Source organism: Emys orbicularis, chromosome 14 (genome assembly GCF_028017835.1).
Source record: "Emys orbicularis isolate rEmyOrb1 chromosome 14, rEmyOrb1.hap1, whole genome shotgun sequence".
NCBI classification, from domain to species: Eukaryota; Metazoa; Chordata; order Testudines; family Emydidae; genus Emys; species Emys orbicularis.
The window spans coordinates 15,201,180-15,227,281 of NC_088696.1; the positions used below are offsets into that span (position 1 = coordinate 15,201,180).

Here is a 26,102-nt window from a genome sequence, read left to right on the forward strand (position 1 = left end):
TTGTAACAGAGGCATTAATTTAGCCTGGGCCAGAAATTGAACCTGAATAGAGGAGGCACAAGCCACCTTCATTCTACCACTGCACTAGGTGCTGGCATCACCAGAGGGATGAATCTGGACTAAACTTTTCAAAAGAGAGTCATCTCAGAACATAGTGGGCCAGCTCTAAAATATTGTACTGCAACATCTGAGGGACGGAAAATATAAATATGGATTTTTAAGTAGTTCACACTTTTATATGCATCCATTCATCCAGGAATGCTTTTGTCTGTGGCACAGAATTGTAGAAATAATACGAGTGCATAAATATCTGTATTATATGTGGAAAGCTCCTGCACTTCATATGGATGTGTGAAAATGGAACCACAGAGGGGAAAAAAAAGAAATCAACTACGCTACTTGAAATTGCCTCCTTCTGAAGGTTTTCCTTCATTTTTACAGCTGTTTCTGACAAGATCCTAGTCTAACTATTCTACGTTGTTATATTAGTGCCTATCACCATTGCATCTGAACACCTCTCAGGAGTTAAACTACCACAAATATCCCCACGCTTAGGGTATTAGGAGTACATTGTCCTAGCCTATTCAGCAAGGGAAAAAATATTAGTTGTGAGGCACTCACATTGCTAAGATTAGACACATATAAGAATGGGCCCAGTATGTCTACTTTAATTCTGCTTGCTCCTCTGAAGACCCAGACATTTTGTCTTTGTTAATATGCATCCTCCCCCCACTCCACCTGCTAATGTTAATACTATTTTAAGCTTTACTATTCAAATTGTAAAGTTGCTGAACTCCAGAAATGCACAGAGAATACTGTCATTTGCATGTTTTATGCATCACTACCCCGAGAAGGTGACATTTACAATGCCACAAACTGCTAGGAAATTGTAACTATATTTGATCTATGACTATTGGCTTTCCAAGACTGAATGTAACAACCCATAAAAGTGTCCCTGGTATGTATCAGGCATTATCATTTCTATTACTCCCAGATGGCCAGATTATCAGGAAAACTTGCTGCATATTTCCTTATCAGTGTCTGAAAATAATGCAACTCTTTGGAAGCACCTTGACTGTAAACCTCTAGTCTACCTGAACAATCCATTTAATTCAGTAACAGTGCAAGGCTGCAGTTTCTACAAGGCTAGTACTCACTTTTGATGTGCCAGATAAATTTTCTGTCAAAGAGTATTTGTTTAGCCATTTTATATTCTAGACAACAGGGTTATGCAGATGTCATTTCTATGATTTAATATTCAGTATGGCTCATGGTTCCTCTAGGATCTACCCCCAATAACTCCCCAGCATGACACTGCAATTTGTTTTAAAATTTAAAGACAGGATTATCTGATCTGCTATGCACTGGTGCACAGGAGTAGAAAGGAACCCTCTCACTCCTCTGTGCTGACAGCCCATATTATACATAGCAACATGAGTCACAGAGCAGCATCCATGGGGTCACTCCCCTTCCCACACAGGTGAGGAGGAAGTGAGCAGGGAAAGTGTAGAGTTTTGGCTCCTCCCCCACAACATGTGAGCCAGATCAGATGTCCTGGTGATGAAGAGGATATAATCTGCGCCAAACTTAAATCTGGGGCAGATTATTTCTCCCCCAGAGTAAGCAGGAATCCTGGACCCAGACTGCGGGTCACAATGTGGTCCCTGGGACTACTTCTGTGGCAGCACAGCTATGTGCTGCCACTTACTCAGGATCCGTCACAACTGAACTCTATATGAGTTAATGCATCTTAGAGAACTGATTTATCACCTTTTTATGCTCACTGAACTGCTACTGATAGCACTGTTGATGAGTGGAAATGAGGTGGGAAAATGTAACACTAGGAGAAAACTCATGATTTGTAGGTTCACAAAAAATCCTAAGAGTTTTTATTGGCTTTCATGAAAATAAATACCTGCTTTCCTGGGAGATAAATTGTGATTTCTTGTATTAAGCAGTTTTCCCAGAAAAAAAGAATAAGCCAATATTGGTAAAAAAAAAAAAAAATTGAAATAAAAATAATAAACCTAGGGCAAATTCACAAAATTGTAGGTTTGGGATTTTTGCCATGAAGGACATTTGAATGAAATAAATGAAAAAGCTTCACCTTGGACAAACAAAACACTTTTCAGCTCTTCTGTGAAAGCTGCTAGTTTTGCACAGCTCTTGAGAACAGCTAAAGGAATTATAAACATGTGCATTAGGAGCTGCCCCTTGGAGAATCCAAGAAATTGGTCATCAGAAAGCCCTATTAAGTCTTCTAATGCATCCTCTGACTAAAGCTATATTGTTCTGTACAGTTTATTTTCTAGTGCTTTATCAGATCTTGTTTCAAATATTTCCAGCAATGGGAATTCTACTACTTCACTTTGGTAATAATTTCACAGTATAAAAGATCTCACTGTGAGGTATGGGTTCCCCCCTCCCCGATATTCAAACTAAATTTTCCTTTATTTCATTTTATTCTATTAGCCTATGGATATTACCTCCTGGACCACTTTAAACAATTTTTCTTCCTAAAAGATTCTGGTGTCTGAAGCACAGAACACACTGAATACTACATTTGTTGCACTACCAATATATCTAACTAGTCATTACTATATATAATATTTTTTATATCTTATGTTTGAAAGGTATTATAGAAACCAAATAATATGTTCTAAGGCCCCAAAAGGGACTCTGCATGGTCAGGCCTCTGCCTACATGTATGCTGATGCACGATATAGGGCCTAAGTGGTATTTCAACTAGGATGAGAAAGTTCTTCCATGGGAAGAGGGGACTGCCCTATGCCATTCAATGGACGTGTTTCTCTCTGGCAACAGGAAATCACAATAATTTCATTGTGCTGCATTCAGAAGAGATTTTCATAGATCTGAGATTCACGTAAGGCATGCAATGTATTAATAAACCACACTGCAAAAGGACATTTCCACAGCCATGGTTGCTTTTTATTTTTCTTCAGACCACATGAAAACATGTTCTCAGAGTGATCTCTGTCATATTATCTGCATAACACAGTATTATAGACTCACAGATGCCTCTGTTAATTTTATTATAATCAATGAACAATAGTTTTCCTTGTGCAACTCAGCTGAAGCCAAGAGGAATTTATTGGTGTGTCAAGCAAAGTAAAAATCGGGCTCATTTTAACTGACTTAGGAGCATCATCTAATAATTTCTTCTGACCAGATCTTTTTGGTGTTGATGAAAGATTTAATCTGCATAAGCATGAGATGGCTGCTTTACTTATGAATGGCAAAAGTTATTTTCGGGTAACTTTAGTTATACTTTTCTTCTCCTTCAGAGGCAGCACAACTGACTTACAGTAACTAACATGAAAAATATAAAAATTAATACTGGAAAAAAGACAACAGAAGAAATCTCTCTCAAACATTTCTAAATAGCTTTTTTGTTTTAAATGTGGCATAAGCAGAATAAACAATGTGTGGTTGGCTTTATTAGCACTTCTTTGAAATGACCTACATTATCAGACACTTACTAATGGCTTTGCAAATGGTGAGAAATAAAGCCATCTCAAATTCATGCAAATAAAACATATTCTCTCTCCCCAGATCCATCCAATCCATGAATACAAATATTTCTTAATGAAAGCACACAGTATATTCATTAAAATGCCCAAGCCAAACCCTACAGTCTTTAGCCAGAAATTCTAAAATCTTTTATTAAAAAATATAATATATTCATTACAATCCCCAGGCCAAATCATACAGTCCCTAACCAGTTGTTAGTCATACAGTAATGGGAGTTTTGCTTCAGTAACTTCTACAGTATTGGCCTTGGCATTATTGTCAGCATCACTAATAGAGGGTCTTTTTTTTTTACATCATCACATCAGGATTGGCAACGAATCAGATACTCATGGATTACAGTCTGACTAATGTTGACAGACACCTACTTAAACATCATGTTTAAGTGAAGTGAGTGAAATATTCAGGAAATGCTGTTTCTTGTGTATATTGTTACCTGGAGAGTCCTAATTCAGGGTCACCTACCTGTATGTGGTTCAATGGAGAAGTAAGGCTGTCCTTCCAAAATGCTGTAAACCAGCTTTGCGCTGTTTCCATAAACTGGATCATCTGCATCCGTGGCCGTTACTTTAGTAACAAAGGTACCTAGTTTAAAAGAATATTTAATTAACATTTCAGTTCTTGCCAGAGATTTGTATGTTTCTTTATGAAAAAAATCAATTTGTTTAAATCTATACAGAAATTCATGAGGGGAGAGATGTTAGTAAAGTGAAAAAGTAATCAGTTATGACTTACAACATTATTTAGAGAGCACAGACAAAACATTATGCTTTGAGAAGAAATATGCCACCAGCCTAGTGTTCTAGATAAAGAAAAACCTTTTTAGTAGCTGTATTATTTAAGGTTCCTTTATAGAATGCATTTTAAAGTTACCTGTTAGATCTATGCAGACTTCAAGCATTTGCAAAGAGAATCATATCAAAGGGATACGAAATACAAGGTTAATAATACAATATAATATGTTGCACTTAAGTTTTGAAAAAGCACATTTGAAAGAACCTGGCCAACTTACAGTGACCGCATAGAAAAGTAATAATATAAAGGATTTTTCTCTCTTTTTCTTTGGCTTCCAGCTACAATAATGGTTTGATGTGGCCAGAGTCAAGGCATTATCTCTCGTCTCTGAAATGACTCCCCATCACTGAGGGGATCCACTGCCCAGCTGCCATTGTACCTTCACTGGTCTGTCCAGAAAAGAAAATAAACAAAGACATGACAAGAAATTGTTCATTTTCCTTCTCAGACTACACTCTGGCTTCTGATTGTGTAGAAAGCCACATCAAATCAAACTCAAGTGTGCTTCATGGTTTTGTTGCAGCGACTTCTTTGGAATGACTTTAGAAAATAACGATGACACTAATTAAGCTAATTCATATGCAAAAAAGGCAATATCTAGAGAGGAAGAGAAAGAGAGAATGAGGCAGAGTTTGAGGGCTGAATTATGCTTCTTGTGAGCTGAGATATGCCTGGCAAGGGAAAGAATAACAGCATCCACCAAGATGTGCCCTCTCTCTGGGTCTGCTGGCATTGCTAGAAATGATGGCTCACTCCTGCTCCTTGTCCCTTTGTCCTGCTGAACCCAGATTATGCCTGACTCCTGTTTGGGAACACTAAGTGCAAGGTCTTCCTTTGTTCTCTCCATCCCCTTTGCTCCCCTTTACTGCCCCATATGGGGAGATTCATAGTGGCCAAGTTTTGTGCAACTCTGTTTATGACATTTTATGCAAATTACATAGGGGGCTTACATACATTTGCATGTTTGTAATTTACATATATCTACCCTCTTCAGTGTCTACACCTTAACTCAGGCAGTGCAGGGGTAGAAAATGGAGCTGCAAAAAAATATTGGCAGCTGGGGCTAGGGTACGGTGCAACTAGGAGTGGGTGCTGGGTGTTTGATGGCTATCTGGCAGGCTAGCTTAATGGGGGTATCTGCGAGGGAAAGTGGTGGCTGGATATAGGGACGAGTTCAGGGGAAAATGATGATTCCCTGGGAAATAGCCAGGTTGCCTGGGGTAGCTGGAGGTGCTGCATGAGTGGGTCCCAGAGAATATGGGAGTGTTGTGATGCCTGGAGTTGCTGGGGATGGATGAGCATGGAGGGGAGGGGGGTGTAGGATGAGGGTGACCCTGGTGCAGCTTACTGGAAGTGAAGGAGCTTGTGGCCTGCCTTGAGTCCCTTGCCTTGTGCCTGGGCTGAATCCCCCACAACCTCTTACTATTGCTCAATCCAACAAGGTGGGCACCACTAGGAGAAATAGAGCGGCTACCCTGAGGAAGGCAGACTACCTCGTCACAGGCCCCATCAGGCACCACCGCAGGCAAATGCCTGCAGCCTTCCCAGAGCTCAACTGGTTGCACAGGAATCCGGCTGATCTGTGGCAATGCATGACATGGCAGAGAAATACAGAAGTGTAAAAATGTATTACATGACACTTGGCAGCCATGGGAGGGAGAACTTTATCTGGCCTATGTTATACAGGAAGTCAGATAATCACAGTGGTCCCTTCTGGCCTTGGAATCTATGAGCAATTATTCCTCATTGAAATATCATTTCCTATGAAGGAAACAACAGCATTTTCCTGAACCCTTTTGCCCCAAACAAAACCAACCAACAAACCAAACAATCACATTTGGACCCAGTATTCCATATGATAATTATTTACTGAATTTGGCAATTGCTATCCCCATGTGGTTAAACTCCTGTAGCATAATATCCCCTCCCTCCCATGGAAGAAGAATGGATGACAATGACATGGGGAAAGGCAGACATGGGAGACACACAGAGCCCCTGGAATGTGGTGGAGGAAGAAATGGGAAGCACACATGATAAAAAAGTGGGGAAAGGCAGGGAGAAGGGGCATGAGAGGGCCCACAGAATCCCTAGCATGGGAAGAGAGTCATGGCCCCTGTCTGGTGGGGAGGGAAGAATGGGGAACATGGATGCAGAGCCATCCCTTGGGTACAGCAAATTGGGGCAACCACTCCGGACCCCATGCTTTGGGGGGCCCCACAGGTCGGTGCGATTGGCTGGCATGTCCCAGAAATGATGGGTCAGTCCCAAAAGTGATGGATACGTCACTTCCGCCCCAGGCCCTGCACCCACCTAGGGACAGCCCTGCATGGATGAAAGGGTAATGGGAGGTACCCAAAGCCCCTAGCATGGGAGGGGTTGCGAGGAGAGTTGCAGGTTATCCCTGAAATAGAGGGGGATGGGAGAGTGGCAAATGGAGCTTGTGTAAGGGGCTAGAGGAATGCAAGGATCCCCTGGTGTGTGCAGGGACATCAGTTTACAAAGGCAACGATGTGTGTAACCCTCTAGTTATTTTAATCTAGAATCATTTCATATATTTAAAAGTGATATTGGCTTTCTTTTATAGTTCAAACACTAGCTATAATTTACCCAGTGCTTATCAGCTTTGCCATCTTGCATGATAGGGAGTCTTGCAAGCTTGTCTGATCTACTTCTGCCCTCTTGCACAGACCTGGCCACAGCCCCACCCTCCCAATAGGTTACATTCTGCAGCTGCTCCCCCCTGGCTGACAACTGAGAGAGTGAGAGACAGAGAGATCAATGCACACCCCAATTGGATTCAGGCTAAAATAGCAGAAGAGATCTTTTCAGTTTCTAGGGGCGTGGCAGAAGCTGTAAAATGTAACCTGCTTGCTAGGTCAGTAGGGATGTGGTCAGACTCTTAGGTTACGTCCTCACTACGGGGGGGGTGTGTGTGTCGATTTAAGATACGCAAATTCAGCTACGCGAATTCGACGTATCGGAGCTGACTTACCCCGCTGTGAGGACGGTGGCAAATCGACCTCCGCGGCTCCCCCGTCGACGGCACTTACTCCTACCTGCCCTGGTGGAGTACAAGCGCCGATTCGGGGATCGAATGTCACGTCCCGACGAGACGCGATAATTCGATCCCCGAGAGATCGATTTCTACCCGCCGATTCAGGCGGGTAGTGTAGACGTAGCCTTAGAGGATGTGGCTAGGGCAGGGATAAGACATAGCTCATTCAGAGAGTAGTTGGAACTTTCACAGGTGCTTCTGACCTCATGGTTGTTCCTTTTGACTTTTATGATATTATCTTTAGAAACAAAGGAACAAAACTGTGGACTTTTCTGAGTTTGTTTTGCCCAAGTTTCTCCTTCTGATGTAGAAAGAAGATCTGAAAGGTTTATTTATTTCTTTAAAATAGTTTTTCTATTGCTCATTTAGGAATATTTGGCACATCAAGTCTATTTTTTCCTTTTTCAGCTGAGGATCCTTTTTCAGGGATCTTAGAAATATTTGTTCTGAGCTCTCACACCTTAATTGGAAGGTGCACATGTTAAATCTTTTACAAAGGCAGCCTTTGCCCCAAGTGATCATTAGGTAGTGGAGTTAAGTATGCCATAACAAAAACAATCCATCCAGTTGCAAAATTGCTTCCCTACTCTGTTGATCAGCCTCCAGCCTCCTTTCTCTTGTGATATCATAATTTTACCTCTTCTCCAGTCACCAGATAGACCTATATTTCTTAAATAAAAAAGTAAAAAAATAAATAAAAACAAGCCATTTTCTCATAGCCCTTATTTATACATCATAAATAAATAAAAAAGGTCATTCGCCTATTTGATTTTCTTTGCACGTGACTTTTAAAGTCAATATCTTTTTACCTAATAAAACTAATGGCAGTATTGGAAAGGCAGAATATTTTCCAGAGTCACACGATCTATTCTCTACTCCATACCTCATATTTCCTGAGCCACATCTCAAGGGTTACCACTTCCTTTTAGTTCCATGATGACCTCTGTTTGATAGAAATGTGGTGGCCCATCCCCAACATTTTTATTGTTGAAAATGATTTACACAAATTGTTATATATACTAATAGAGTGAATCACACAGCAGTTTGTGTCGCTCGTTTCGGATCCTTGTCTCACATTGCATCCTACATCTGGGCCTTGGCAGTTGTGAGGCATGCCACACCCATACATATAGCTCAAATTGACACTAATTGGAGATACATGTGCTTACCAAAGCAAATCTTGTCCCATCTATGGTTGTGGAGGACTCCCTTCCTCAGAACTGGGACAGGCAGATGTTAGTATCCTAGCAGAACTCACAAGCCACCGATTCTACCTTCCCCCACACCCCATATGTTATGGAGCCCAACTCCATGTGGTTTCCTTCCACGCAAACATGAAGGCAGGACTCTGAAAACCTCCCCTCCTCCTCCCCCCCCCCCCCCCCCCACAGATGGGGAAGTGCTACAAGCACACAGGGTTACTACTGCTCTGTGCTGTGGAATCCACAGACCTCTCCCCACTCAGCAGAATTCTCCAGATCTCAGACTAGAAACTTAGACTATGAACTTTGCAATAGGATTTGCTCCGCAATTGACAGGCAGTTACATGCTAAATATACCTAAATATTGCTATATACATGTACAATGGATGCATTTGTGTATGTTTTTTCCCTTTAAAAAACCCTACCACCACGTTGAGAAAATGGCAAGGTTGCATGGCTAAGCACTCCGTGTTTGTCATTTGAAAATTAGTGTCCCAGAATCTATCCAGAAAACAAAAGACCAGGATTTTCCATTAGTGTTTAATTTTGACTGCATTTGGCACATTTGTTCCTTTGTCAATGCTACAACAAACTCATTTAGCTAGAGACTATAAATTTGACATGGTGCCATTTTCACAAGAAAGCCACTGTTATAGTCCAACTTGCTGTTGTCCTAATTATAATAATATAGCAGTTTTATATAATCTAATCCAACAACATAATCACTGTTTCTCCTTTTTGTGTTCATACCTAATACTGCCGTATGTAATACAAAAACATTTTTAGATAGATGTGTGGGCAAATATTAGCATGTTAAATTTAAAACTTTCTGCGTCTTTCCTGAGACACATTTCTGCAATGCTAATGACACTGTGATTAAATGTGGACTGCAAAGAGGTTCGACAGATTTTAATTAATGAACACTTCTAATGTGATTTAACTGTTAACCATGGCTGATTGTTTCGCTCTGTTAGTGTCAGGTTTCATAGGTTCCCGTTGCCATATGCTAACAACCAGAGACACAGTTAATAATAAAAGTATTTTTATACGGCTAGGTAAGGAGGCTTCTGTTTGCTGACAAACTAAGATTAAAAGCCTTCATAAAAATAAGATGTGTGTGCTCGGGTAGTGTTGTTCTATTGTTTTGGCTACGCTTTTTATGTGCAAGTCAAGGTGCAGATTCTGCACATTAGTCAGAAAGAAAAATGCACACACTGCCATGGGGAGTAAGAAAGCAAAGATTTTGGTGTGGCAGTGAAATGTGTGTATTGGAAAAAAATAAAACTTGTATGTCCTGGAGGACTGAACAAATAGTCAGCATCTGAAATTTACATGAATCCATATTCAATGAAGCAACCATTTTGTTGAAAGATTGTAATGGCTAGGGAAATAAAGAAATGTGACTATATTTTAGTCTAGTGGGACTGTGCTTTCTTGATTTCTCTGGGACTTAAAAAAAAAAAAAAAAACCCCAAACCAAAACATCCTCTGTAATTTTTCCTCCCCAAATTGGGCAGGCTGAAATCTCCAGCTGATTAGGAGATCCAATCACCATTCTAGCAGAGCATTAACGGTATACTTGCATAAAGAAAGTACTTGCCACTATTTACCAACAGATATGTTTTCTATGAGATTCACTATGCTTAAATATCTGCAGCTAGAATTTTAGTCTGGCTGATGATGGCTGTGTAGTCAACGATGGTCAAAACAACATGCTGTTTGTATTCACGAGGTCAGATAAGAGGTCGTTCCCAAATAAACCCTTTGCCTGATTGTCCTTCTTTTCTATAATCTCACAGGTAGCATGACAGCTGTTGTCATGGTAACTATTTTTTATTGAATAACACTGCAATAATCTCATAAAAACCTGTATAACTTCTTGACATGTAAATTATTGCTGCCTTGAAGCTGAAGGAACTTACTCTTCTTTTTTTCTCCTTGAAATTTTTAATGTGCCACCATGAATGCAGTATGTTTAATTCATATATGTAAACTTTCTTATTTTTACTATACTGAATTCATGTTAAATGGAATTGTGTGTCCAACAATTTACAGCAAAGGACTAGAAATCAGGACTCCTGAGTTCCATTCATAGCGCTACTCATACCCTTACTGCTTATATGCACAGCACCTCTCTGCATCTCAGTTTCTCTGTCTGTGAAATGGGTAAAAAATACTTGCAGTGTAAAGAAACTCAGTTAATTAATGTTTGATTTGTTTGTAAGTTCTCAGATATAAGGAATGTTAAATGCAACGTATTGTTAGTATTAAGGAAATATCCTAAACTGAGAAAAGCCAGATGGGTGAAACATACAGAAGTGCACACAGACCCCCTGCCATGAGGGAAAATGGAGGGCCCTGGTATGAGGGAAGGAGAGAATGGGGGCACACACAGCCTCTGTCACAGGGAGAATAGAGGACTCTGAAATGAGGGGAAGAGGGAATGGAGGCACACAGAATCCTCGCTGGGGGATATTGGGGAACACAGGAATAGGGGAAGGGGATACCCTAAGCCCCTGACATGGGGTGAAGGTAAGAATAGGGCACATACAGAGTCCTTGCCATTGGAATGAAGGGGGGACCTGGAATGGAGGGAGGGGGGAAACAGGGGCACACAGAACACCAGTAGGGTCAGATTGAGAACCCTGGTATCAGAGGAAGGGAGAAATTGAGGGCACAAAGAACCCCTGACAGGGGAGAGTCTGGGGAAGTTTCTGAAATAGAAGGGGTGGGAAGGTAGCTCACAGGGAGCATGTGGGGTGGGATAGAAGAACGTACAAAGCCCCCGGTGTGTGCAATAACTTCTGCCTACAGAAGCTATGAAGCGGGTGATGACTTAGTTATTTATTATTTGTTTTTCCATAGAGCCTAGAGGCCCAAGTCCTGGACCAGGACCCAATGCTGCTAAGCGTAGTACAAACAGAACAAAAAGATGGTCCCTGCCCCAAGTAGCTTACATTCTAAATACAAGAAGAAAGACAACAGATGGACACAGACAGTACAGAGGAGCACAAGGAAAACAGGAGACAGTATTGGTCAGGATAATAGGCTGTGGTCTCAGCACACCAGTGGCCTAACCATTTTTTCTCTTTTTTTGTAAGCAAAGAATTGTAAAGAATGATTTGAAGAAGGATAATGAGGGAGCTTTGTGGGTATTTACAGGAAACTCCACCAAGCATGAGGGACAGCCTGGGAGAAAACACCAAGATAGTTGTTAGAAAAATGAAGGATGCATCGGCCCAATTGAAAGTGGGGGTCGCAATCTCAAAAGCAAGTAAGAGATGACAGGTAGGGTAGGGACTGACTGTGAAAGGGCCTAGAAAGAGAATACAAGCAGCTAAGGTGTTTATACTAATACTGTGTGCAGAATCTTGCACCAAGCTACCCCTAGAGAGGGGGAATCAAAAGAGAGTTTGTTTATTCTTCTTTGCCACCAAGAGACAAATCAGATACAGATGATGGCCTTATAAATACCTTGCTCAAGAGATGAAGAGGAGGCATAATTCAGTTGCGTATAAGGGGGTAAAACTAGGGGAATAACATGCCAGAGGGAGGGGGTGATCTACCTCATAACAAGATCTAACAGTATGTGGAATAGTACCTCAAGGGAAATAGCAGAAGCCTCTTCACTTGAGACATTTCACACTACTGCATGAAGCATTAGATAGTGTATTGTAAGGAAAACCCCTATATTGACAGGAAGATGAAGTAATGAGCATGAGGTTTTTTGCAGCTGTAATTTGGTGGCGCTATTATGATTTTTATATTTGTTTGATAAGAATAAGGTAGAGAATATGAAACATATCAGTTTCAGAATATCTGCTTCTTCCATAATATATTGTGTATGTATGGGCATGTGTATATTATATACATTGTACAAGTACATTGTATACCTACCCACACTATATATATATATATATATATATATATATATATATATATATATATATATATATATATATATATATATATATATATATATATATATATATATATATATATATATATATATATATATGGTGGAAGAAGCAGACATTCTGAAACTGGTATGTTTCATATTCATTAATTTTTATATCAAAATTGAAATATACAGGTGACAAAGGTGTAAAATTTTAACAGTGAGTAATTAACCATTTGGACAACTTATCAGGGTGACTGACAATTTTTAAAATCAAGATTGGATTTTTTCCCCCCTAGTAGATATAGTCTAGGAATTATTTGGGGGAAGTTCTATGGCCTGTGTTATTCAGGGTGTCAGACTTGATCACAATTGGCCATTATGGCCTTGAAATTTATAAAAAACTATTGCTCTTGGTTTTTCATAGTATGTGTGAAATTTCATATTATTATTAATATTATTTACCATCTGTACTGCAGAAGCACCTAAAAACCTGTGATATCAGAATTCCCTTGTCCTATGAGCTTTACAAACCTATAGAAAATGACAGACCCTGTCCCAAACAACTTACAAATTAAAAACAAACAAACACTTTTATTGCTAACATTTTTAAAAATGGTCTTATCATGAAAACTCAAGAGAGTCATAAGAGCAGCTGCATGGACATCACCATACGTTATTCTGATAAACCCTCGCTTCATGGTTTCTTTAAAGTAAATGAAAGGAATACAAATGTTGGGCCAAATTCTTTTCAAACTGCATCAGCAGAATTTTGCTGCTCAGAGGTCCTGATCTCAAAGTAGTCATGCCAGATTTACACCAGTATAGCAGAGTAGAATTTGGATTTCTGTTTCCAAATGTTAAACGTAATTTATTTTAATATACTTGAAGTGTACATAGTTTAGAAAGCTAATGACATTGGAAGAAATGTTAATAGAATGAAAAAAACCTGAATGAGTCAAAAACTTTCTCTGAACAATTAAATACCCCGGAAAACACACAGCAACAAAGCAATGTTTTCAGACTGCTCATCTGTCATTCTAATGAGCCTTTATAATGTGAAGCAAATGGAAAATACACATATTGTCTGGAAAAGTGTAACTAAGAATCCGGAAGGTGCTTGCTATGCATAGAAGAAAACTGTCTTCTGCACAGCACATAGACAATAGAGCAAGCTGGCAGCCTTCAGCATTTTACAACTGTATAATGAGGAGCATTGGAAGCATGGTTGTGAAATCTAATAAGCTGCATATTTTACCATTTCATGTGCATAAACTAATTGTTTTAGAATTGTGATGCTTCCTTCCTAGAGTGGTGATCTTAAGAAAAGTAAAATGTTTCATACTGAGATAGATAAAGCTCTCTCTGGAAATTGTCCTCGTTGATGTTACCTACTGCTTGGATTTGACTCATGTGAAAGTAATAAGAAAGGACATCGTCTTTTTAGTTTTAAGGTTGGCAGTTCTCTCCGACTACAACTTATAAGATGATGCCATTAAAAAGCCTGCATGTGCTGCTTTATAAATTCCCCAGAATGACCGTTTGTTAGCATTAGAATACAGTTTGTAGCATCATAGGCAGCAGCACTGGGGTCCACCATATTTTATGTTTCTCTTAAAAAGAACTCTGTTTTCTTTTAGACATTACTTTCTTTTCCCTTTTAGGTATTGCTGTTATGATAGAACATTAATAATATTTGTGAGGGAGGAAGAAAATACTTGCTCTATTGTCCAAGACTTTCTAAAAGATGGCATTTGTCTAATCAATTGACTATTTCATCAGCACTCATACAAAACAAGGTGAATTGCCTATTTTATATAGAACTACTAAGGCATAGAAATTGCAAGGTCCCCAGGCAAAGAAAGTAAAATTGGACAATCACTACACAGTTATACTTCCATGAAGAGAAAAATTACTGTATTGTTTGTTGACTTACAAAGGAAGCTTCATGTAGGTGCAGTGTATAAATTTATTTATTTATTACATATACACACACACACTTACATGTATAAACAATAGTAAAATAGTCCTTGCTGAGTGCACAAGGAATTCACCGATTTATAATTTTACATTATAAAAATAAGAGATTTTCTACAACCTTGCAGATTCAATTTGGTGTTTTCTTTGTGTGTGCATGTGCATGCGCCCGTGCACGTGTGTGTCTTTTACAAAGGCTGATAACGCCAGCAAATATGAGCCAGGTTGCAGGAGCAGATTCAGAACTCTTGCTCCCTCAGGCCAGCAGAGAGCAAGCATATGGCAGCAGAGACCATTGGCCTCCAGGGAAAGGGTACAGTCAAATCATCCAGCCAGCAGTCCTCTACAGGCTGATTCATGAGAAAGTAGCATTGACATCAGCTCCACAGGCAACAGCTCATCTGTATTCACAGAGAAACATTAAGTGTTGCAGATTCAGCAGTTAAACAAAGGCAGAGGTACTGATTCCTAAAGAAAATAATAATATTAAAATAAACTTGGACTGAGGCACAAAGATTGTATTCTGAATTGAGTCTGAATCTGACTTCTCCAAATTTCAAATGTGTCAATTACATAGAGTGACCTGAGTTGTAAAATTTGTATCTACTTCTGAATTAAAGTCTGGTCTTCCACAAAGTTTGGGGAGGAGGAAGTTCTGAGGTCTATCACCAATGAGTTAAAAAAAGTACCAGGTAGAAATAAATTACATTAATATAAGCTTCTATGAGAATATTATCACATAATGAGATTATTTTTCTGATACAAGACAAAATTTGGATGTGGTGCCTTGTGACTAGAATTTGTCAAAACTTTCCAAAATTTGAAAACACAAAATATAGTCAGGTCTCTTGTCGTGTGGTGCTTATCAGTGTCTCAATATTTGGGCAGTAATGTAGATGGACTTACTACCTCTCATCTGTGTCTTCTCCAAATAAGCTCTGGCCATGCACAAGTGCCTACTGCCACAAGCAGAGGTGTTTGAAAAATTAGATGGAATTTTTGCAAACATTTCAGTCACAAATTTTGACCACCTTTCTGTCAAAATTTGACATTTGGAAAAATGTTGAAAAAACTTTGTGAAGAGTGAACTTAGAATTGCTAAACACGGGTATTTGTACCAGAAATGTGAATTAAGGATATGTCTACACTGCAATCAGAGGAGTGATTGCAGCAGATGTAGACAAAACCGAGCTAGCTTTAATCTAGCTAAAACAAGTACCAACAGCAGCGAAGCTGTGGCAGCATGGGCGGTACAAGCTTGCAAGGGACATGTACAAGGTTGCTTAGGTGACTAGTCTGCACTGAAGTCTGTGTTGCTGCAGTTTCACTGACATTGGTATTTGTGCTAACTAGATTAAAGCTAACTCAGGTATGTTTACATGTCCTGCAACCATACCTGCAACTGCAAAGTAGAGATACCTGAAAAGTTATGTTCACACAGTCCAGAATAAAAACAATATCATGTGACCTAGGCATGCAAAAACAACTAACACACACAGCTCAAGTTCAAATGCAGAATACTGGCAACAAACTGCCTGTGATTGTTCTAGAGACAAGAATCTCTGCAGAAATTATTCTGGGCACAGATTCTGATAGGCCTGTACATAGGGGCACAGAATCAGGAAAGAACACAAGCAGCCCTGCCAACAATGCAGTCTCTGTGCAGAAGTGCATATTGCCTCAAAGAGTGTGTGGCCAAGCCCCTCCCCCCAGCCTGCGGGGAAGGACCAGCATGCAGGAAGAAGTAGGCAGCACCCAACGGGAGGATGTAGCAGCAGCATTCCAAGGAACTCTGGGAGGCAATTTCTCCTCCAACTCCTGCAAGTGTAGTGTGGCTCTGCTCTGACCCCTTATTCTAGTGTGTAGGCAGTTTGCACAGTGTACCCTCCTCGAAGTACAAATACATCCGAGAAACTGCAGACCATACGCAGACAGGAAGAGAGGCAACTTTTCCCTAATAAATCATTCACCCAGTTCTTTGCATAGTTAATTTAGGGCTCAATTCTGCACCCATTTATATCAGTGAGAGTTTTCACATTGACTGAGATCAAGACTAAGGGCTTGTCTAGACTTGGCAGTGCAGCTGTAGCACTTCAGCGAAGACACTGCCTACATGGATGGGGCACTCTTTTCAGCATAGGTAATCCACCTCTTTGAGAGGTGGTAGCTTGGTCGAAAGGAGAATTCTTCCCTTGACCTAATGCTGTTTACACCGGGGTTTAGGTCAGTTTAATTGCATTGCTCAGGGGGGTGGATTTTTCACACCCCTGAATGACATAGTTATACTGACCTAATTTCCTAGTGTAGACCAGGCCTAAGGGCATGATCCTGCAAATACCAGCAGCGCTAGCTACTTTGAGGCATGCCCTTGATTGCAGCAGCTCTCTTTGAAGTTAGTGGGACTACTTGCAGTAGTTTGCTGTATATTCTCTAGTCAAAATGTTGGTAGGACTGCTCCCTCAGATTATAACCTCCTTGGGAACAGTGACATGACTTTCTATATACACAATGCCAAGCATACTTCAGCCATTTAGCAAACTTTTTTTTTTTTAATTGCCAATTCGGATGCTGATTGAAACCAAGATGCAAAACCCAAGGTGCAAAAAAAAAAAAAAAAAATTACAAAGTTTTAAAAAAAAAGATCAATAGTTCCCTCCCTCCTCCCCCCGCAAAAAAAAAAAAAAACCTTAATAAAAGTTAAAATTTTGGTCAAGAATGTGTTTTTTTCCCCCTTCTGTATCCTAACTGATTCTCTCATGCTTATTATTGCCTATCTACCTTTCATTCTCATAAGCTCCATTGAGGTCATTCACAATGTACATGAAAGATACATATAATTTCCATGTCTGGGGGAAAAAAAAAAAGTCCCTTATTTAAATGGCTCCTCGGTGCCAGAGTTCAAGAAGTTGATTATGCACAAGATGAACAAGTAGTGGAACAAGAGAAAGTGATGATATACATTTTCTAACAGCTGTTACATTGTAGCCATATTTTACAACATCTGCTATTTTTTTTCCCTGAGCTTTTGCACTACCTTGGAGTTTACCCTTTGGGCTAATTTGTAGTTGACCCTAGTAATACAGTCCTTTTAGTCAACATTTTTGTGACAGACTATCATTGATTTAACAGTCATGCACAGTGTCTTAAAAATCAATATATACGGGGGGAGGGGGGAGGGAAGAGCAAGAGAGTGTGGTGGGACTTGATAATATTACATCTTGGGTTTTTATCACAACTTTACAATTTACCAAGTTATTCCATCATTATTTATACCAGACTTCGGATGTTGATGACATACAGCAGATTTTGTCCCTTTTGGCAAACAATATGTAACTGGAGTAGAATTAATACCTTTGGGAGAAAGGGAAACACACACACTTTTTATATGTGTATTTATGTGAAATATGTCTGTTTTGTATATGTGAAATAACAGATGGCCAAATTAATTGGAATTACTCCTGATATACAGTAGTGCAACTGGGGGCAGATTTTGGCCCAAAGAAAGCAGATATATTCAGATTAAAATTGCAATAATAGCAAATACTAACCTGAAAATCCAATTTCTTTTCCAAGAAAGAAATTTTCCAAGAAAGAAATCTTTGATGTTGAGAAACATCATAATAAAGAGAAGATGAATTATTCTAAAATAATTCACCCACTCAATTTTTTGACGCATTGCAGGTGCAATTTATTTTTAGTGCACTGCCATGCTGCATTACACTATGTACTGTGTTTTTTATGACAAGTGATGGGGAACTTTCGAATAGTTGGAGGTTTAGGTCAGATAATCCATGAAACGTTTGGATGTTTGTCTGAAATTAGTCAAAAATTGTGAATATTCACTTTTCCAATCTTCCTCTTTCTTCGGTCTCACCTTCTTCCCTGCACCAGCACATCTGTCATTCTATTCAATGCATCTTTCTATTCTCCTGAACCTCTGCTGCTGACCATTAGCAGAACCATAGACCTCTAAGCACCCTTTGCTCAAAACAGAACTATGGAGTCTACCTCGCTGTTCCTTCCCTGAATACCACCACAGAACCGACAACATTTGAAGACCGCATCCATACCAGGGCACATTATCAGACCTGCAGCAACCTAACCAAAAGTAAGGAATCTGTGAACAGTTGAGGAGAAGGAAGCACAAAAGGGAGACTTATCCAGGCATTTTCAAAGATACACTATGGTATCAGTTCAGTTTGACCTGGTTCTTCTATTTTTTTTTTTAAGCTGGCTCACTCATCTGTACATTATGACATCATTATTGGCTGTTACACAAAGGATGCAAGTTCAGGAACAAGTTTAAAAACAAGTGAACCACTGGGTACTCCACCCTTCTTCCCCATACTTATCTGGATCTCTTTCTAGGGGTTCTCACCTGGTCCTCTTCCAAAATGTGTCCCTTTAGGTCTCATGATGCTTAAACATATTTGTACAGATTGCAGCTTAAATGCCTTTGAAAGCAAGTTATTTCCTACTTCCCAAGTGCACTTCTGTGAGCAGCCCTGCTAACATATGCTGCCACACAGGAGACAGGCATTCAGATTTGACTTCCTCCCTCTTTCTCAACCCTGGGTTCCTCAGGAGATCAGAGCAGTATTAAAACTGTACAGAACATTCAGTCTCACCAAAGAGGGAGGGGGACTGAGATGGACGAGAAGAATGATTATTGTGACAGAGCTGAAAGGAAGGAAACTGAGGGTTGAGGTAAGGGTGAATTGTGTGTGCTCCTCAGGGCTTTTTCTGGAGCATGAAGCCCACTCCTTCCTCAGAAAAAAGAGAATGATTTCAAATTATCCCTGAACACTGTGACTGTGCACACCATTCAGTGTGTGTGTTCGTGCGGATGCAAGAGTGTGCAGTCAAGACGGCTGAAAAGTCAGCATCATTCCTGCAGGAAATAACTCTGGAATAGAGATTGCCTTGGCACCATTTGCTGGAGGAAGGTCATGCAAACAGTCTTTGCAGGGAATCAGGATTTTCCAGCATCAGTCATATACAACATGTGGCGTATGTTCATACTGATTACGTATGTAAATGCATGTATACATGTGGTGTACATGCTGTCTAGAGAGGGTTTGCACCTGCAAAGCTCCAGCTTCCCCACAAACATGATATATTATCCATGTTGTAGATATACATATACAAGAGTGCATGTCAACTGTACTATCCATGTACTTATTCATACAGTTAGCACCTTGGGACAATGTTTTGTACAGTGCCCACCACATTGCTGTCAAACAAGAAATTATAACATGCAGCAGTATAGGATATATCAGCTGCATATATTATGTTTGAAAAGCTACACTATGTCAGAATCTCAATGAAAGAGGGATGTGTTAGTTTTGGAATGCTAGAGAAATTAATGTGTATTCATTTGTATCTTGTATATTACTTTTTCCAGCTATCCAGAAATGAAATGACTTGTATAGTATTTTCATTGCATAAGCACTACATATACCATATGAGTTCCTCTCCAGTCTCAGAACATTCTCTCTCTCTCTCTCTCTCTCTCTCTCTCTCTCTCTCTCACACACACACACACACACACACACACACACCAGTCCCAAGTTTTCCACACTTACTGTCTGGGCACCCTAAGAAAACCCTGCCTTAGTGAAGACTGTGTTAGTGGAAAGTATCACACAGTTGAAATAGAAAAGCATAGGTGGGTGGAGTTCTCTTAAAAGGGGAATGAAGTGGATAACGGAAGCAAAATACTGAGAGCACAGAAAAAAAAAGAAAAAAAAAACAACTCTAACTCTGGAAGAAGTAGTCAATCTTTCCCCTACATATTGATAGATGACGGAAACTGACTTTAAAATAAACATGACAATACCTAAAAAAAGTTAAAATAATTTATATTTACTATAGCCGTTGATATAGCTTCTAGTTGGTTAGAAGGAGGGAGAATAGCCAAAGAAGTAACAGTAAAATTGGTAAAACAGCAATGTTCTCGCCTTCAAAATGTCAGCCTTGACTTTTAGTCATATTACAGGTTAACAGGAAGAACTGCATATGCTGCATTGATTTTATAATTATTCATCATCCACATAATTCAGTGAGATACATGCTCTGTGTCCAGGAGTGGCAGCTCAGAATTAGGGTTTGTATTTGCAGTTGGTGCTTTTTTGGAGTAATAGGTTGAAAATAAAGTACATCCCATGGAATGCTACATAAAGAAAAAATATAAGGCATAGGGATATTTAGATACATACGCTGTCCTCCTGTCTGCTTCATTCAATAACATTGGAGTGCAAAAATCATACGGTAATTCTAAATCCAAGTCTTCTTTTGAGATGACTTATGACTTGTTTTCACCTTGGTTGTTGTTATTGTTATTAAGGGTTTGAATATTAACTATAACATTTGAAAATAAAATGTTTATGGGCCATGTTGTACCAGACAGAAGAGGCACAGGCCTGGTAGGTTCAGGAGCAGAGCTGACCCACCTCAATGGGAATTTCAGGAGCAATTGTGCTTCCCTGTGCTTCTAGCACACATGGGGAATGAGACACTGTACCATCCCTACTCTATCTTCATTGATAACTCTCTTCTCCTTCATGTCTCCAAGGTTAACATTCTTGATACCAATGTTTGTCTCATCTCCTATACCCTCCATATATAATCTTTTGCAAAGTCCTATCACATCTTCTTTAACGTCCCCCCAAAACATCCTTTTTTCATTATCCCATCTGCTAAAACTCTTGTCCATATACTGACCACCTTTTGCTTTGATTACTGTAGACTTCTACTGTCCAGATTTCTTGCCTCTCACCTTTCCCTCCTCAAGTCTGTCCAAAACTCACTGCTGATTTCATTTACCACTCCTGTCATTCTCACCACATGCTCTTTTCTCTCACCATTAATGATATGTCCTTTCCATATCACTAGTTTCATTTGTATCTAATCCCATACACATTCCATATGCTTTTCCCATCCTTTCACTTTACTGCTCCTTCATTGCCTTTCTCCTTCTCAGTTTCTTCCCTTCCTCTGCTCTTATCCACCATCTCTTTCCTCCTCAGTTGCCTCATTAAAGATCATCTCTTTCAACAAAGCTTGCTCCTTCTCATCAGTAACCCCTATGTTTTCCTCCACCTGATCTGCTACACAGTGCCCTGTCTATGATTTGCCTTGTCTTACTTAGATTGAAGCATCCTTAAGCAGGAAACATGTGATGTCTTAATCTATGTTTCTAAAGTGCTGCATACTATTATGGGCTATATAAATTATTCTTAATAATAGAATTAATGCTCAGAAAGCATTTTCCCTCTGCAGACATCTTTGTATTTCCCTTCTAGTTTTTCCTTCGGAATGCCCACTCAGTCCAGTTCATATAAGGATTAGCCTACAATTTCTTTCTTGCCCCCTCCCCCTTTTAATTTAATTAAGCCATTTTCTTGCCTAGAGCTTGGCAAAAATATCATCTGAAACCAGGTCCACATTATGTTTGAGCTACTATACAATTAAAACAGCTTAGCATATTAAACATGTGTTTTGGTAAAGGAATTGACATTCAGGCTGAAAATGCATATACCAATTCCAGTAGAAGTGATTCAAAGCAACCAAGACATCAAATCTGGAGAAGAATTATAATTGACAAACCCTACCGTAACTATGCTAGTGCTACTGGGTCTGCTGCAGTTAGATTTGAAAAGGTCCTCATACAACTCATTGTACTGAATTGCAGGAAGATGACAGTTCTAGCCCCATATATTGTCTGTGTGTATGTATGTTTCACTGCAATAGAACAGAATGCTGTTTCCAAACTCTTTGACAGGGCACTATTATGTTTGTAAAGGGGCTTGGCATGCCTTCAAGTGAGCGTCTATGTATATCTTGCCTTGACTGCCATAGAGTACAAGAATTGCCAAAAACCACATTACTTTCAGTTTAATATTGATAAACCTTAGAAACCATTCTTTACTTTCTATGGCCCGATTCTGATGTCCTCACTCACACTGAGTGCTCTGCAATTAATCACATTGGTTTCAGTGGGCCTCCTCTGAGAGTAAGATACTACATACTGAATTTCAATATATTCCTAGGTGTCTGTATCTTTCTACCTATATGTACAGGTATATGTCTAGACAGCTGCAGATATAGATATATAAAACAAAATGTGTACCAGAATTGCACAATGAAACAAACATATGCCCATCCAAGACACACACAAAAAAACATATGAAGGAATATAAATGAACACATTACCAGTACAATCTATTAACAAGTACATTTTGCATGTACTTTCTTATTTTCCTTTCCTTCAACCACATTCACTCCCTTCATCTTCTTCTTCTTCCCAGCTTTCTCTCTTTGCCCATTCTAATGCCCTCATTTTCAGATCATATGCCTAAGTGGTTAAGCCCACCATCAGTTTCCAGACATAACATCTTTCATTTTCATGTTTTTGGCTGATTATAGTTATACGTGGAGGAAAATAAATGAGTATGTGTCCACATATTGTAAGTGCTACATCTGTGTACAAATACACACAAACAGATAATTAAACATCAACAAAATAGCAATAGGATTAGAGTGGCATGTTGAAACAAATCTTGCTAAATCCTCCTCAGTAACAACACTCCACAGCATCAGAAACAGACTATAAATTTGGGCCATAGAAGTATTATTGTGCAAAGAATGCCAATTGAATATAACTGATAGTCATTTTCTTATTACTGAGGGTCTCAACCTATTGTACTGCAGTTAAGCACTTTGGTCATGAAGGGATTTAAAAAAATGAAATAGAAATGAAATAAATATTTTTCCATCATTGGTGTACTGGGCTATTTTAAAGGCTGACTTTTCAAAGCTCTTTATATGTTTAGGTGTACATACCCACAATGGACATTTCTGGAACAGTGGCATGATATGGGCCATCAAGAAACTCTGGTGCATTGTCATTGATGTCTTGAACCTTAATAATGAATTCTGATGGCGGTTCCAGAGGTTTGTTTGTATCCCCATCGACTGCTTGCGCTGTTAGCGTGTACTCTGCCTTTTCCTCACGGTCAAGTCTTTTCATAGCATGAATATCTCCAGTCTTGTCATTGATCACAAAGATTGTCCCAGCTCCATCTCCTGACAGGATATACTTGATTTTGCTGCTTCCAGGATCCAAGTCTGTGTGTAGCTAAAATGACAAATAAGCATTTTAGTGATAAAAACCAGCATTTACTTTTCACATTGGTCTAGCCATGCATTTCTCAAGTTATTCTTTTGTACTTTAATCTTAGCTCCAGTGATCCATATCTCAGCTTGAATATGCAAGGAGAGTAAGGACTTGTATGCATACTAATCAAAATTGAATGTAATCATAGGCATAATTAGACTTTCTATTTAAAAAGCAGCTGTTTTATACATTTAAATCCCTATTTCTAAATGTAAATGTCTTCAGATCTATTATGAGCCAAAATGAACAAACACTAAATGTCCTTAACCAATTAGATCAAAGAGCAAATGAAGGATAAGCAATAATATATTTTTAAATCTAGCTACTTATTTTCATGCATTACTTCCTTTCAGCTTATTTTCAGAAAGTGATGGGTGTTTAAAAATGACTTAAACACATTTGGCAAGTTTCATCTGAGTTAATGTTTTTAATTGACAGCATTACCCAAAATCTTACAACTGCATTTTAACTCAGTTGTTGAACTGAACTAAAAAGACTCTTAAATCCTTATTCCCAAAGGGTTATTCATGAAAGAGTGTTTTGTGAAAGCAAGCTACCAGAAAAATGGAGAACGATTATTTTCCTTGGGCACACTTTTCTTCACAATTTCTTCCCATCAGAAAACTGATTTTTAAATTGTATTTAGTGCTTCAACAAAATGAGAAGATAAGATTAAAAAACCCTGAAATAATATAGAAAAAAATCCAAATTCAAGCAGCTCTTCTCGTATACTTTTCAGCTAAGTGCTTGAACCAAAGCCCACTGGAGTGGGCTCTGGATCAACCCTAAAATGCCAGGTGAAATCAAATAATCAATTAATCTTCAAGTGTAAGATGTGCTTTTTATTATACCAAGTTTATTAATGTCAATATATATTGAAATGAATGAATATATTATTATAATTCATTTATAGTGATATTAAGCCCACTGGAAGATTACTTTAGTTTATGTACATATTTAACATTTTTTGAACACATTTAGTAAGAGAAATTGTATAAAATATAATTTTAAAAGAGTATCATTTGCATTAAATATCTTGCACATCATCTTCACAAAAGATGTTCTGATAGAGGTTTGTATAACCTGGTAACCAGCAACAATCACCTAACTGATTTTGCTTTCACAATGGTCTTCATTAGAGGATAAAATGAGATGGAAAAATTTCTTACAGTATTTGCTGTCATCCTATCCTGTAATTGATGCACCTAAATGATCTTGCAGACACGTTCTTTCATAGATATTTTTTCAAGTTTGGATCAAATGTTGTTAAGTTAGCCCATGCTCTTGCTTTGAGGTACTTGGGCTCCAGTAATGATGAGACAGTTTACATAACAATGTTAGAGCACCTTGTCTAGCATCATCTCTAGATGTTGCAATAAGCACAGCAAACAACTGCAGTCAAGTTTGGTCTTCTGGAGTTGGATTTAAGATTTATACAGTAGTCTGAATTTTGGACAATCAGTTTGAATCTTGGGAGGAGTTGGAGCTGGCATCTGTTATTTGACTTCCAGCCATATGGAGCCAAATAACTTAGTTGTCCCACAAAGATCTTCTGGGTGAAATCCTGGCTCCATTAATTCAATCTATCTCCACCCGCCCTTCATCCCCTCTTTCTTCCTCTCTTCCATCTTCTCTGTTGCCCTGTCCCCCTCCAATCAAAACCCCACCTAAACCAAACAAAAAACCACAAAACTAGCATGATGTTCACAAACCATCACTCTGTTTGTAGGTTCTCTCTCTTTCCCTTATCTTTGTCTGTCTTCTTAAGAGTGTAAACTCTTTCAGACAGGGAACAGTCTACTATTCTGTATTTGTACAGTGCCTAGCACAACAGAGGCTTGTTTCTGATTAGCCCGTAGTCACGGTTTTAATAAACACAACAAACAACTACATTGATGTCAATAGCAAAATCCGCAATGACGTCAAACGTGCCAGGATTTCATCCCTGTGTTTTGATGGGCAATCTACCATGCATTGATGATTTATGTCTTAGTATGGTAAGCCCTTAAAAATTATTAGATTTTTTTTTTAAAGTAGAAAGAGGGTCATATCGAAACTTCAGATGTTGTGAATAGGCTGATTTCCCACCCTGCTATTAACCCAGGGGATGGCAGCGATTTTTTAGAGAAACTGCTCAGTTAAGGGTAACTAACCATTGAGAGAAGTATGTGCCATCAATAACCTCACAAGACCTGTCACCAAGGTAGATACTGAGTCTGTGCTAAAGAAGATGAAACATGGGAAGGCAGTGGGACCACACAGTGTACCAATTGTGGCACTTAAACCATTAGGCCTTGAGGGGGCATGATGATGATAAACTTCAACCATTTAGTCCCCAAAACTGGAAAAAACGCCCAATGAGCAGCAGAAGACCATGCTGGTATCTATCTTCAAGTGTGAAATGTATGTGCAGAGGAATTACAGACTCATAAGGTTAATGAGTCATAC

General features: G+C 39.1%; 1 protein-coding gene across 1 annotated transcript in view; it reads right to left on the bottom strand.

Annotated features, from left to right (window-relative positions):
- Window positions 1-26,102, bottom strand: part of CDH8 (cadherin 8) — a 178,100-nt gene that overhangs the window by 100,715 nt on the left and 51,283 nt on the right. The window contains exons 2-3 of the mRNA XM_065416681.1: window positions 23,321-23,615; window positions 4,015-4,134 (exon numbers count right to left, since the gene is read on the bottom strand). Coding sequence (XP_065272753.1) covers window positions 4,015-4,134; window positions 23,321-23,615 — 415 coding nt within the window. The remainder of the gene's footprint in view (window positions 1-4,014; window positions 4,135-23,320; window positions 23,616-26,102) is intronic.